Source organism: Accipiter gentilis, chromosome 25 (genome assembly GCF_929443795.1).
Source record: "Accipiter gentilis chromosome 25, bAccGen1.1, whole genome shotgun sequence".
NCBI classification, from domain to species: Eukaryota; Metazoa; Chordata; class Aves; order Accipitriformes; family Accipitridae; genus Astur; species Astur gentilis.
This window is the reverse complement of record NC_064904.1, coordinates 18,664,526-18,678,923: the sequence shown is the minus strand read 5'-3', so window position 1 is coordinate 18,678,923 and position 14,398 is coordinate 18,664,526. Positions and strand designations below refer to the sequence as shown.

General features: G+C 39.1%; 1 protein-coding gene across 2 annotated transcripts in view; it reads left to right on the top strand.

Moving 5' to 3' along the window:
* Positions 1-14,398, top strand: part of PELI2 (pellino E3 ubiquitin protein ligase family member 2) — a 79,472-nt gene that overhangs the window by 55,688 nt on the left and 9,386 nt on the right. For both annotated transcript variants that reach the window (XM_049828556.1, XM_049828555.1), the window contains exons 3-5: positions 7,426-7,527; positions 11,554-11,751; positions 12,448-12,636. In XM_049828556.1, the coding sequence (XP_049684513.1) occupies positions 7,426-7,527; positions 11,554-11,751; positions 12,448-12,636 (489 nt within the window). The remainder of the gene's footprint in view (positions 1-7,425; positions 7,528-11,553; positions 11,752-12,447; positions 12,637-14,398) is intronic.

Here is a 14,398-nt window from a genome sequence, read left to right as displayed (position 1 = left end):
TTGTCCAATTATTTCTTACATGTGCATTTTTAACTTTCCCCCAGTCTGTTAGTGTTTGGATCACTTTACAAATGAAGAAAACTGTCTGAAACCAATAAGGAATTTGTAATGTTTTTACAGTTAATTGGTGTTTTTCAGAAGGCAAGAAGCATTGCTGTATTCAGCTTTCCATGTACTGAAAAAAAAAAAAGAAATAATTTGCCAGTAGGTAGTTGCAACATCAGAATATGCATTAAAAAAATTTGTCATAAATGCTCATTAAGTGCTGCATACAAAATTTAATTTCTTTATGGTGCCATATTCTTTTACATTACCTGTGTTTGCTGACTCTTGGTCTTTTTTGATCATTTCCTAACACTCATTTACTTGTCAAGAGAATATTGACAGGTGAAATATTAGAAAGAGACAAGGTATTTGGCATTGGTATTCAAAAAAAGTGTGCATAGATGCTGTTGCAGTTCTAACGTAGACACTTATAAATAAGGAAAGGAAGGAAGAATATTGAAGGATAGGCTTGTATGGAGCTGTGCAGGAAGCAGATGCAGATTTGTTGAACAGCTGGGCCTGTGATGCTGGTTGGTACGGTCATTTCAGCCCCTCCTGTAGGCACATAAAAGCCGAAAGGTTTCCATGATAATGTCTCTTATTTTCTTTGCAAAAGCCTAAGGGAAAATTATATAATAGCTGTATCAGTAGCCAGAGGTCAGTGTAAATTTTCAGTGTTACTGAAATCTAGTGTTAGGAAGCAGTAATTCTGGTCAATTACTGTTGGGTTTATGTTGAGACAGTAAAACTGCAAACAGTTTTAATGTTATATGAATTGACATTTGTTATCATTTGCCAGGGCACTTCTGAAGTGGACACACTTCTGATGCGGGGAAAAATATCAGTGTGTCATGATCATGAGCTTTTGTTGTGTTTTCTTGTGGTAACCTAATGTCTGCTGGCTCTGGCAGTCAGTCTGTCCAAAAATCCAGTGGATGTGTTCTTCACTTTAAAAGGATTCCTTCCTTGCTAGCTAAAGCTGCCTTTTAAGTTGCAAGATCTTTTGTCTGACGTCCCTGAGTGTTTCTTGTGTTCTCTTTTTATAAAATAAATTGAAGGCCAGCAGCCAAGTAAGAAAGCATTTAACTCGTGAAGGCACTGCTGTCATTAATTTTAAACACGTCAGTGTAGTGTCGGTCAGTTTGACTACCAACAAAGAAAACTAAAGTGTTGCCATAAATCATTTTATTGTCCTAATCCAACCTAATTAACTAAACTAAAACTCCTATTCTAATGGAGCAGCCCTTCCTGTGAGACATCTGCCTCTTTTCTTAATGGGTTTTAGCCCTCACTTTTGCTGTAGTGCGGAAGTGTTGGTAACCATAATAATGTTAAGTCCCTCCCATGATCTTTGGGGAGCTAGCTAGGCACAAGTGAACTATGAAATTTAAATTTCCAAATGTAGAGGGGTTTTTTTGTTGGTTTGTTGGTTTTTTTTTCTTGGAAACACTGTCAACATACCAGAAGAAAGCAGCAAAATCCCAGTTTCTAGAAGTGGATTAGACCTGCTCCCTGCAAGCTTGTAAGCAGCAGCTTAATGACTGTGTGGATTTGGGGATCTGCTTCTCTAGTTTACTGACATACTCCTTAACACAGAAGGTTTGACCTGATAGTGTTAAGTTAATGCAGTCATGTGTGAGCTCCTGACCTGTCCTTGAATTCTTGGGGTGAAGATGACTAAGGGAAATAAGCAACTTCATCAGTGCTAGTGTATGGGAGAGAGCTGTGGCACACCAGAAGATGTTCCTGTATAGAATGTATGTAGATGTAAAGAGTGTGTGGTAGACAAATGTAGAATCTCATGCTAAAGCAGTTAGTATAATTTTTAGGGAAGAAAAAAAAAAACCACGCTTGTACATTGCAAGCCTTTCTTCAGGTTTGATCCTGAAGCCAGAATGTTTGCTACGCCCTTATGTCTGTTGTTGGTCCAAACAGTGGCATGCTTATGACAGAAGACAAACTTTAAGAATATACACTAGTTCGTAACTGTGCAAAATAGGGGCTTTCAGAGCTCTCAGAATAGCTCATAAAGGAGTGTAAGGAAAATGTGGGTTTTCTCATTGCTCTTGGAGAAATCCAACACTTGGTATAGTTAACCTCTTGAAAAAGAATTCCATCGTAGGTCAAATTATTTTACAGGCTTTTTGTATGCTCTCGCAGAAGGGGTGGTCTGCTGCCATTTTGCCTCCTTGTAGCTTGCGGGTCGATAAGAGCATTTCTAGAGATGTGTTTGACACTAATCTGTCATTGTGCAACAGGAAACAGCTGAAGTTTTTCAGATGTACTGACCTTTCTGCTCATTTCCAGGACAGTAGCCACCTATGCTGAGTCTCTGTGGTTCGGAGGGAGGTGGCACGCAGTAGAGTGGTGTCACTCAGTGCTGTGCACACTCCTGGGTAACGCTCTATGTCTGCAAATACGATGGTGTGCGTTGCTGCCAGTCGGTTGGGCCTATGTCCAATCTGCTGAAGACTTATTTTTTTTTAGTTTTGTGTTCCTTCCTTTTTCTGTATCTTTGCTAAAAAAGCAGAATACTTAAGAAATACTGGTTTTGAAATGAAACCTTTGTGTATTCTTATTCCCCTTACCTGCAAGGTGTGTTTATATGTAGGGTGAGGGAATTCTACTTTCTCACTTCTTGAAAAGGTGGTAAAACTGGTAGCAGCTACTTTTCCAGGGGAATGAATGGAGAGCAAAGAATTTAGGTGGGCTGGGATGTGCCAGGGGCTGGCTGAGTTGCAGCCTTGCTGCTGGGAAAGCAGTCTCTGTTTGATCTTAGTTCCTCTGAGACCTGACAGATTTGTAAGTCGTAGCCTTTAGCTGCTGCTTTGATTGTGAGTGCAGAGTGCTGGAACGAGGTTTTGCTTTCAAAACTGAGAGAAAAGAACAAGAATGAAAAGTGTGTGTAAGGAGGCAGGGAAAAAACCAAGGCCAAGTGTAATTCCAGCCAGTGGGAAGGATGTAACTGAAAACTTGAGCTACTAGCAAAGTTTAAAGAAAAAAAAATTGCTTAGGCCATGTTAGTGTGGGGGTGAGACAGTGGGCCCGCTCAGATGCAGCTCCTTTTCGGTCTCTGATAACATATGGCAGTTTTGATGACCCTAAATCACTGGAGTGCAAATCTCAAGGCAGTGGGAGTGCTACGTAGTGGGGGTAGCTGCAACATTTACGTTGAGCGATGGGGAGGAGAGGAGCCTTCCTGTTAAGGTAAACTGTCTCAGCATATAGTGAGGCTTGCAGCTGCTGCATACTGTCCTCCAACTTGAATACCCTATGGGGATGGATGGATTACTGTGCGAACATGGGTTCTGTCTTGGAAGGATGCTGGGGAAATCTGTCCCTTCATGCCAAGTGTAATATGGGACTTCAGGTTTCCCTTGTTGCTTTCATTTGGCATTTGGACTTTTTAAAATCCCTCAGCCCCAATGTGGACATAGAGTCACTATCAGTGGAATTACTGTGGAAAAATCTTTTGCTGCTGTTATTTGTTCCCTCTGTTCCTCCACAGGATTTTTGTCAGTTGGTCTCCACTTTGCTATCTGTTTCCTCCAAAGGGAATTACTTGAATTCAGTGGCTTGAGACAGCTAATCATATAAAACAAACTGTTGCGTAGGTGGCTGAATTAATCTAGCCTGTATCTCCCCACCAGCATTCCTACTGGACAAGAGATGGCACATGCTATGGCCAGTCTGGAGCCACAGGTTTCCAACTTGTTTGGCAGGCTCAGACTATATACGTTAGCGAGGTTTTTCCAGCATTTTTTCTTTTGGGAGCTAAGTTAGGTGGTTTGGGTTTTTTTCCCCTGTGTCAGTTGATGATTTTAATTAAACTTTTAAGAACCTGAATGATAGGAGAACACTGCTCTCAAATTAAGCTGATGTTGGCCCACACACTCAAAAGTTTGGTGGGCTCTTGAGTAAAATCTTTGAAAATACGCACTGTTGCTCTGGTGGATCTTGGCAGCCTTGGGGTGGAGGTGAAGAGATACAGGTACGGTTTAGTGCCCCGTTTTTGTTCTTTCATGTTTTAGTTCCTGCCTGGAAGGTGGGCATGGTGGTATCCAGCTGAAACTTTGAAGTTATCTGCTACAACAGGTGATGATGCTGTATGGCTTGTGAGAGTCGGGGCTCTTCTCAACTTCAGTTACCACAGCATTGCGATTATGTGACAATATCAAGGTTTTTTGAGGAGGGGAAATCCTCCTGGCAGAAAACGTCTAGAAATTTGAATGTTAAAAGTGGTAGAAAGGCAACCTCACTATTTTGGTTACCACAAACCGATTTTAAGGGGGTTGGGGCAATCAATCTCCAGACTTTATTGGGAGGTGTAATAGTGTGGTTCTGTAGTGCCTCACACTGTCAAAAATCCTTCATGATTTTGCCTGTGGCTGCATTCCACTTACAGTACTGTTTTATTAAGATATTTACCTTTCACTTGTTATAGTCATTGTGAATAGTTCATAGTTCTTCTGTTTTGTGTAGTTCCTGATACAGTTCCTAAATACTGTTACTTTTTTTACTTGGAAGTGTCCAATTTTTGAGACCAGCATTTAAAATGCTTGTAAAACGTCTTTGAATCGGAGCAACTGTTGGTGATGTGACTGTGAAAGCACACAAGTTGAAACATTTCTCATAATGTTCTTAGCTTTTTGAAAAATGATTACACAATTCCAGGAAATTAAATGCAGCATTTCACACTGAAAATAACTGGGTTTAAGTAGTGGAAGACAAAGAGGAAGGGAAATAAGATGAGGAAGAAGAGTTGCAAGGGGAAAGGAACACACACAGAAAAGGAAAATATTATGTCCTACCCTATTATTTCAGAGGAGATACTGACCCTGGTCAGCCTAATGGGAATTACTAACGTATTCAAGCCTTAAGTTCTGTAGGTGTACATGACCTTACTAAGTAATTCTGGAAGTTATTATATTTCACCTCTTGGTTTTTCCATCGGACCTTAAAACTTCCAGTTTTGGGTCTTCCTGAAGTTTCCATTTGATCCAGTATCTTGTCTGGCAAGAGCATAAGCTTAGGGCACGCATCTGTGCCCTGGAATTTTACCTGGTTGCTGGTGGTCAGTGCTGCACAGACTAGCTGGAGCCGAAGCCAGGACCATCATGTTAACAGTTGCCAGTGGGCCCTCTATTGTATCCACAGCTGCAACACAGTTTTGTGGAAATGAATGAAAATTTTGTGTGTGAAAGCTATTACTTTCTGATGTTTGAAATGATGATATGTGATAATATGAATATAAATTGATTATTGACATATTATGCTTAAAATGCAAGGCATAGGTGTGTCTCATTCATCACTTTATTTCATTTATATTCTAGGAGCACCTGAGACCTTCTTGGGGCTTGAGATCCCCTTGTTAGTTGTCAAACATGCATAGAGGAAAAGCTCTTCATAGATGCTTCAGACCTACAGTTCAGTGTCCTAGCAGGTCACAAAGTGTTAATGACTTCATTAGAATTGCATTTGAAGACGCTGTTTATTCTTGCAACATACTGTGTGCCAGCGTAATAGTTATTACAAAACACTATAAATTTAAACTGGGAAATTTAGATTCTGTGTACTGCTGATTACCAAATATGTTTACTTCACTTTTCAGCTGTTAAAACTGTTGGAACAAAATCAGGGAAACAAGACTTTATGGGTTGAAGTTTTGTTAAAAGCTTCATTGCAGAAAAAAAGTACTGAAAGGGACTGGGAAAGGTCATCTTGCCTAATCCTTTGCCTCCAGGTATTATCACCTAAGCCTAAATCTTTAGCAAGTATTGGAGCTGCTAAGAGCTTTCAGCAAGAGGCTTGTTGTAAAAGTAGTCTCTAATCTGTTGCTGTAAATGCACAAGGTTTACAAGAAAGAATTCTTCCCTTATGTTGTTTCAATAATTCTGTGTCAAATACTTTTGCTAACCCTTAGAAGGTTTTTAGTATTGCACATAGATGTTTCTAATACCTCCAAAATTCAGCAAGATTTTTAATGATTTGTTTAATAATTGATCTGCAGCATTGGGATGATTTAGACTTTTGAGAGATGACAGACAGGCAAGTAGAATATATTCAGTTGCTTAGTTTAATCATCCCTGTCTCTGAATTTTGTAGGTGAAGAGCAGCATGAAAGAATGGAGCTAGTGAGAGAACCTCTTCTAGAAAATTACCCCCCTTAGCAGAAAACTGGAGAAAGCTTTAATTAACCTATTAATTCAATACTTAAGTGTCTGCAAAGTGTTTTCTAAGTAGTAACAGTCATTACCTTTCATAATTGTGTGCAGTTATATGGACCTTATATTTACATATATTTTGCCATTAGCCAATGGATTTAGTTTCTTAGCTTGTTTCCCTCTGTCCTGAAGCTTTTACTAGTGCCTTTACATCGTACAGCTAGTGCAATTACGCTTTGACACTGCTTAATCATTTGAAGTGAGTGTTAGTCTTTAAGCCTGAGAAATGATCGTCAGTGCCACAGATTTTTGTATGCTGAGTCTCAGAGGTTCTGAAAGTATTGCTGGGCCTTGCCCCTTCTTATGGCTCTCTGCTGTGGCAGCTATGCTCTGTGTTTATTCATCAAGGAAAACTGTTTCTCACTGTTTCCTTCTGAGTTGGGATTGCTCTTGTGCTGTGGTGATGTCTCTGTTCTGTTCTCTGAAGTAGTTGCTGGACTAGTAAAAAAAGCAACCTAGAGATGTGAACCTTGGAAGCCTTAACAAGTAAGGAATTCAATCTTAGTAAGATATGGCAGAATAACAGGAGTTGTTCTCTTCTAGTCTTGTTTTAAATACTGAAATACTATTTAGTCTTTGATGCTGTATCCGTACCTGTAGAGATCAGTTTCCTTTGACAGGCAGCAAGAAGTATCCTTTAATGAGGAAAAACAGGTTGAAAGTGCTCAGTCTTTTTGTCACAATTTATAGAAAACTGCTAGACTTTTTCCGATATAACTAGAAAACTACTTAAATGTAATGATATCCCTGAAATCCTGGCACTTTTAACTGGAAATCAATTTTATTGCTCACTTGCTTTAAAAACAGTCAAATAAACAAAAGAACCCTAAACCTCAAGTCTTTGCTGGGATACAAGTTCCTGTAAGGGTTAGGAACTCAATATAATATCAGAGAGAAAACCATGTGTTTGGAGTCTAAACTGTGAAAATGGTAGGTATTGGGTACTTCTGAACTAGAAACAAACAAGTGCAGCTTGGGGTTTTCCATTAAAAAACAAAACAAAAATCATACTGTGATGTGTTTACCCAGCCTTGTAATAAAATGTTATGATACACTGCTTTTCCTGATCTTAGTAAAGGTGTTTATATAGTGAAATGAATTTGGTTATATTATTATTGTGGAAGCTGTGTATAATAGACATTTTTTTATCCAACAGGCAATCAGCTGTAAAGGTCAGCACAGTATTTCTTACACGTTATCCAGAAACCAGACTGTTGTAGTGGAATACACTCATGATAAAGATACAGACATGTTTCAGGTAAGACTCTATGCAATACATGCATTGTTTTTTTAAAAGCAACATATGGAATCACAGTTCTACATTGTATTCTTCTGGGTATTCTCCATGAGCTGTGGAATTTCCGTGGTTGAACTGAGTTTCGTTAATATGGGAGCACTTTGAAATTTTGTGCTGTCTGCTTTTCTCAAATGGGCATCTGTTAATATCCTTACTACCTTACTGCTTTTCACTGTACTCTGCTTTTTCTGCAAGGACCGTGTAGCAACTGTACAAATAGTACTAGAAAGAAATGTGTGCTCTGTTTTGGATTCATCAATAAGCACAAGAATATACCCCGCACCCTCCAGTTAATCAAGTAGCTGGAGTAAAAAGGAAGTAGATAGGAGTAGGTGTCACATCCCAATTTCTCAGGATGATGACTCGGGTTTGCTGATTCTCAGGTGAGCATTAAGGTGAAACAACACCAGGGATCCTTTAACTCACAAAATTCAGCTTTTATTCACTCACAACAAGAATTGGCATGAAACTATGTCAGTAAACTGTGTAATGTGCTAACTGTACATCACCAAACACGTACTACTAAGCCTTGCTTATTTGGGGATCAGTTCAGGGAAGAAAATAAGGGGATCCCTTCCGTTGAGTCATGAGGTTCAGAGTGGACCCCCTTGCTTTCTAAACTCCTTCTCAGAGGGGAGCCTAGGGGTGGCTGGATCCACTCCTATTCCCAGACTGGGTCAATGGTTTATGTCTAAAGGGATGAGGTGTAGGGATTATGGGCCAAAAAAAAAAGAGACAGAGAAAACATAAAGATTTCGCCAGTCCTGGGTCCAGTGTTGGTCCAGCCAGCTGAGAGGTCCAGTTCTGGGGGATGCATGCACATGGGGCTTCCATTTGTGTCATTTTATCATCTCCCCGCCTCTTGTTCTGCTGTGTTGGGTGTGTGTTTTCTTCCTCTTTTTTTTCTTAATGTAATTCTGTGGTGAAATTTGTGTACAAATGCTACTATATAGCTTTGTCTTAGTGACATAGAGATCAGATTTCTTCATGTAATAAAAAAAAAAATGTAATAACAGTTTCCATCTGGCATCTCCCGAAGTCTGTACGCTGCAGCATCTATATGCTGCTAAAAATGAAGATTTTCTTCAGAGTTTAGTAACCATTCTGTGCATGATGCATCAGTTGGAGTAGAGCCTTGTAGTTCGTACCACTATAAGGACCCACAACGTGTAGCCTGTACCCTAAATAACTGCAAGTTTATGCAAGAAGCAGGCACATCCAATATGAAGAACTGATTATTTTTTTTCTGAAGAGCAGCCCTTCAGAAGATGCATGGTCCAATTCTCCCTATCATCAGAGTGAATTTCTGTTGAAGTCCAAGAATCTACAGCTGTTAAATTATCTGCTGGCTGGTTGTCTGGTTTTGCCTTGTCTCAGGAGTGAGTGTTTTTAATAGCACTTCTTTGATTGACGGTAGATGCTAGCAAATTGATTGACTGCCTGGTTTTTAGGCAGCTTTTAACAATAACCTGTAGTGTAGACAACAGCAGCTGTCTTATGCATCAGTTGGAAGATTTATGGTTTGTTATTGGAAGTAACTTAGTGAAATAATACATAATATGACACAGTTAACAAGAAGAGTCCCAAAATATAGCCAAAAATTACTAGAAAGAAGGAAGTCTTCTATGCTATAGAGGCAAATGGAAGAAAAATGAGTAATAAAGTCTGTAAAGAGTAGCTTTGAATAATAGAACTAGGTCTGTAGTGACTGTAGTTTGACTACAGCTTCAGATCAGTTAAAATTTTTGCTGGGTAAATGTTGATAGTGTCAAGTTCTTTGTTTCTGAGGGCTTTCTTTTCAGGTGATGTCAGTCCCAAAATCTTGACTTGATATGGATCATGAGGAAATGGCCGTATTTTAAAGGCCACATCTTAAAATAATTTCTAGTGTTGAAATGTAGCACAATATGTGAGACTGATCCTCTAGAAGGCTTTTTCAACAGAAAAATAACAACCCAAACAACAAAAGAAACCCAAATATTTAAAATATTTGATGTTGTATAGACATACTTGTGACACAAATGAGATATATAAAGTAATTACTTTGCTTAAAACATTACATGTAATTTCAGAGATTTTAAAAACTGCATAAAAGCTTTGTATATAGATTGTAATGCTTGTATCCAAACATTCAGATTTCATGTTGATGATTAGTTTGATGTGAGGAAGACTGGGAGCAAACACTTGTATGTTTTATCATCCTTTAAGGGAAAATAAGGCAAGCTTTTCTTTAATTTCATCTAAAAGCTTTGAGAGTGTGATCTAATTGAGAGACTGCAACAGGCAAAAACTTTTTACGAACAAATTTATTTCATGTTCGTTATTGATGATCCTTTAAGAGGCTTCACATACAGATAGAGAATAGTCAAGAACGATGAATAATCTTCCTGCTACTGGTCAGTGGTGACTCCTAGCAGGAATTGCATTGGATGGGAAATATAAGCCTGTTAAAAATAATACTGTAAAAGGAAGGACAACATAGCTTTATAAGTTTTAGCTTCAACTTGTCAAGTTATATAAATCAGAAATGTCCCATATTAAACAGTTTCTAAACTCTGTCTCTTGGGTATTCTAGTAGTCACTTTCTGTGAAAAATTGAAGTGCATACTTCTGATTAGGCTTTTTTTAGTATTTCCTCGGTGCTTGATCTGCAGCAAGCTCATCACATTTTATACTTGGGTTGAGACCCGTGATATGGAGAAAGTAACTGGATGTGTCACTGAAGATATGAATTTCGACATGTGTTCAAGTTTAACACTGCAAAGTAGAACCGAAAGCAAAAGAGAGGTATGGGAGAGATCCCTGTACTGTTGCTATCAGTTCAGTTGTAATGGGTTAAGTATTAATAATATCACTTTCCTTGACTCTTGAATAATGTTTCTTTACAGCAAATCTGGTTTGCAGAGATGCCTGTTAATGATAGAACCATACATGTCCTCCCATAGCTGGCTTTGAAGAGCAAGAAGCTAAGCAGAATGTAACTGCTTGGGGGACAACGAGATCATGTTTAGTGAGGAGGTTATATAAACGTAGATGCCTGATACTGAAGGTAGTTTCATGTGAAGAATATTCTTAATTTTCTTCTGTTAGATCACAAGGTGCCTGTAAAATTAATACTCTGTTCTACTCCTTGATCCTCAGCTCTACTTCCCAGTTACGCTCAAAGTTGGTGTAACGCTAATTTGCCTGTAGAAGTATTGATAAAGTCTCACTCTATGTTTGGTTGGCAGTCAGATCCCTCCATCCGTTTTGTCATGAAGTTTTCTGTTACAGTTGCCAAGATGTTTCCAGTTTTAGAATTAAAATTTATAGATGGCAAGATAGAAAAATATTCTTGTCTAGTGATCAGGTGTGTTTTATTTCTGCTGAAGAAAGTTTTTTAATTTCTTTAGTCGTGCATGTGCATGATTAGGAATAAATTTAATCATATGGTGGCTTTTACCTGAAAACTCTTCTACTCTGGAACTACAAATTCTGAAAACATGAAGGTGGGTAGCTTTTTGTTATGATGTATCAAAATAACTGAGTTCTGGGTCTAAAAAAAAAAAAAATGCTTTCTTTTTATGGCAAAATAAGTTGGTACTAGGAATGTGAATAAAACTTGTCATTTCAAGCTAATGTTTTCTTAATTGACAGAATATAGTGGTAAGTAATTTGCTGTGGTTGGATTGTGAAATGCCAAGGTGATAGTACTTTCATGTTGTTTACAATATAAGTGCAGCTGTGTTGGGCAAGCATGTACTTCACTTGTAGTAAGTGAAAATTTGTCATGCCATGTCAGTGATGTATTTCTGCCTAGGACAAATGTGAAAATACAGGTTAGTCTCAGATTGGATCTTGCCATCCAAAAACGCAGAAGACAATAGTTTACTGATGTCATCAACATCAACTTGGCAAAACTGTGTCCTTAATGCTTGATGTTTCTATGGCTCTTTCTAATTATGCCATTAACTTCTTTTTTTTTTTCTTTTTTTTTTTTTTTTTCAGGTTGGGAGGTCAACAGAAAGCCCCATAGACTTTGTAGTAACAGATACTATTTCTGGAAGTCAAAATAATGATGAAACACAGATTACGCAGAGCACCATATCCCGTTTTGCATGCAGGATTGTTTGTGACAGGAGCCCACCATATACAGCAAGGATTTTTGCAGCTGGATTCGACTCATCTAAAAATATATTTCTTGGTGTAAGTACTACTAATAATTATGTTATGTATGAGCAAACTCTGGTTGTTATTCCCTGTTATTTTCAAGCCCCAAAATTTCCTTGTTCTAGCTGATAACTTATACTGTCGTTAGACTTATTACTCCAGTGTACCAGCTGCAGTGTTAAGTAGAAACTGCAGTTTTATGTGTCTGATTTATTACCAGCATGGACTCACGGTCATAATTGTCTTTAACAATGAAGCTCTACTTTAGTAAATGTTAGTGGATTTTAGGTTGGTTTGATATATTCTTGATAGTCATTGTGAATAAGCCTCTGTTGCAGTTCTGAGTGCTGAAGACCAAGGAGCACATCAGCTGCATTATGGAAAAGGATGTGCCTGTTGCAGTGGTATTCCATTAAGGTAGTTAAGAGCATGCTACTGACCTTTGAGGCTTTAACTCTTACCTGAACTGCAGTCAGAGGCACTCAACTGAGTAAAAAAAACCCCTAATATTTAAGATAGAATAGTAATTGAAGATGCATAAGCAAAAGATGTTACCACTCTGGCATAAGGTATTCTTAAAAATGCTTTTTTTGTAAATCTATGTCTAATTGCTGCCAGCTGGTGAGTAAATGTTGTGTTTTAGACAGGGCTAGTAAAACTTCAGTGTGTAAAACTTTAGTCTATAAACTTTTGGACAAACTCTTTCTTTCCTGGGGTGGTTGTCACATGCAGGAAAAAGCGGCAAAGTGGAAAAATCCTGATGGCCACATGGATGGATTGACAACTAATGGGGTGCTGGTCATGCATCCAAAAGGAGGGTTCACGGAGGAGTCTAAACCTGGAGTTTGGCGGGAAATCTCAGTCTGTGGTGATGTGTACACTCTCCGGGAAACCAGATCGGCTCAACAAAGGGGGAAACTGGTAAGTTGAAACTAACTGGTAATTAAAAGAAAACAAGGGATACTTGTTTTCCTGGCATTGAATGGAGGCAGTCATCGGGTGACTGCAGAGTAGCAGCATTGTCCTGGGGTAGTCGGCACTGAAATCATCTAAGTAGATGTGTATTACAGTAGATTCTGTACTGCTGTTCTGTTTCGGTTTATACAGGCGAACAGTCTTCAAGTTTTCTGCTAATGTCACTTTTCAAACTGAAATAGCATAGAGTGTAAAAGCTGAATAAACTTTGCTCTTGAATCTCCATCTCTGAAATGTCCTCCTGGGACATGGGGGACATCTGGAAGTTACTGTGTGGGGAGCTGTCTTTTGCAGTACTATCTTAGAAGGAAGAGTCTACTTGCATGCAAAACAAGTTTGGATCATGCTGCTTCTGTTTGAATACCTGCCAATAGGAAGATAAGGGAAGCCCTGCTAAGTATATTCCTGTTTTATCCTGTGAAGCAGGATGGGCTTTGCCTTTAGCAAAAGTGGGATGTTTCAGCTACCATAGAAACCTGTGGCATACATAACCAGGAGAGAGGTTCCCATGAAAGCACGTGTCCACTTCTACATAGATGATGGGAGTGAATTCCCATAGTGCTCTTGTTCTTTCCCCTTCCCAAGATCTGTGGGGCCTATGAAGGCGAATGCTATCATCACTCATCCCTTTTCCCCTTGCCCTCAAAGGGGGAGGGAAGGGGAGGGTGGAATCAAGCACCACCATGTAGAAGTACCCCAGCAAAATACACAGACAACCATATTTCCACTCAGGCAGATGAGCTTCCCCAGAAGTCCTCTTTGTTTCTGGGTAGGTTAGAATGCTGTCCTGCCTGCAGACCTGGAAAAGCCCGTTCTGTTCTTTGTTAGGGTTCAGGAAGTGAGAGGATGTTCAAGGGGCATCTTCACAGCAGCTGAAGATGCCCCTTTTCTTTTGTAACTTTATGATCCAGCTGCTGGACTTGAAAGACTAAGAAAGTGTGCATGGTGGGGGGGAATATCCTTCTCCATGCCAAAGCTGCTTTTGTGCTGCTACCTTGAGTTCCCATTAGCTTGATGATGATAGGAGGTATCCCACATACTCGTGCTGAACTGACTTTCCAACTCTGCCGTTGGCTTTGCAGCAAACTGACTGCTTAAAGGAGTTAGGAAAATGGAGTTTGACTATTTTGTTCTGCTTTCAGTAGACAGCCTGCAGTACATAAATTGCTTTGTCACTTTAATGGTGGCAGGCAAACATCGCCTCCGGGACTGGGACAGATGATGTTGCAATTGCGCCCTTTGTATGTGGTTAGCAAAACACCTTTTTAGTGCTGCTAAAGAAAGGCATACTAAAACAAATAAATTCCCTTCCCTGCATCCAAAATGACTTGAATTCTCATTTAAATAAAATTACATGGCACACTGGTATTGATGTGATCAGTATTCGTTGATTGGGTTCATAAAACCAAACGTACACTGTATAATGAATTGAACACATTGCATACGAGAGAGCTTTTTGCTTTGCTGTTTGTGAAGGAATTATCTGAAAAGTGCATCAAATCAAGGCTTCTCTCATCTCTGCTTGAACTGCCAAATTTTTCTGCTAGAAGAACTTTACACTGGTGACCTCTTATCTGTAGTCTATTGTACCATCTAGGTGTTTTGTGCAAGTATGATCCACAGTTAATCTGTGAATTTAAACTGGATTAAAATGTAAATGCCAAATTGGTTGTCATTCCTGGTATTCATAGGCAGACATGATGATTTA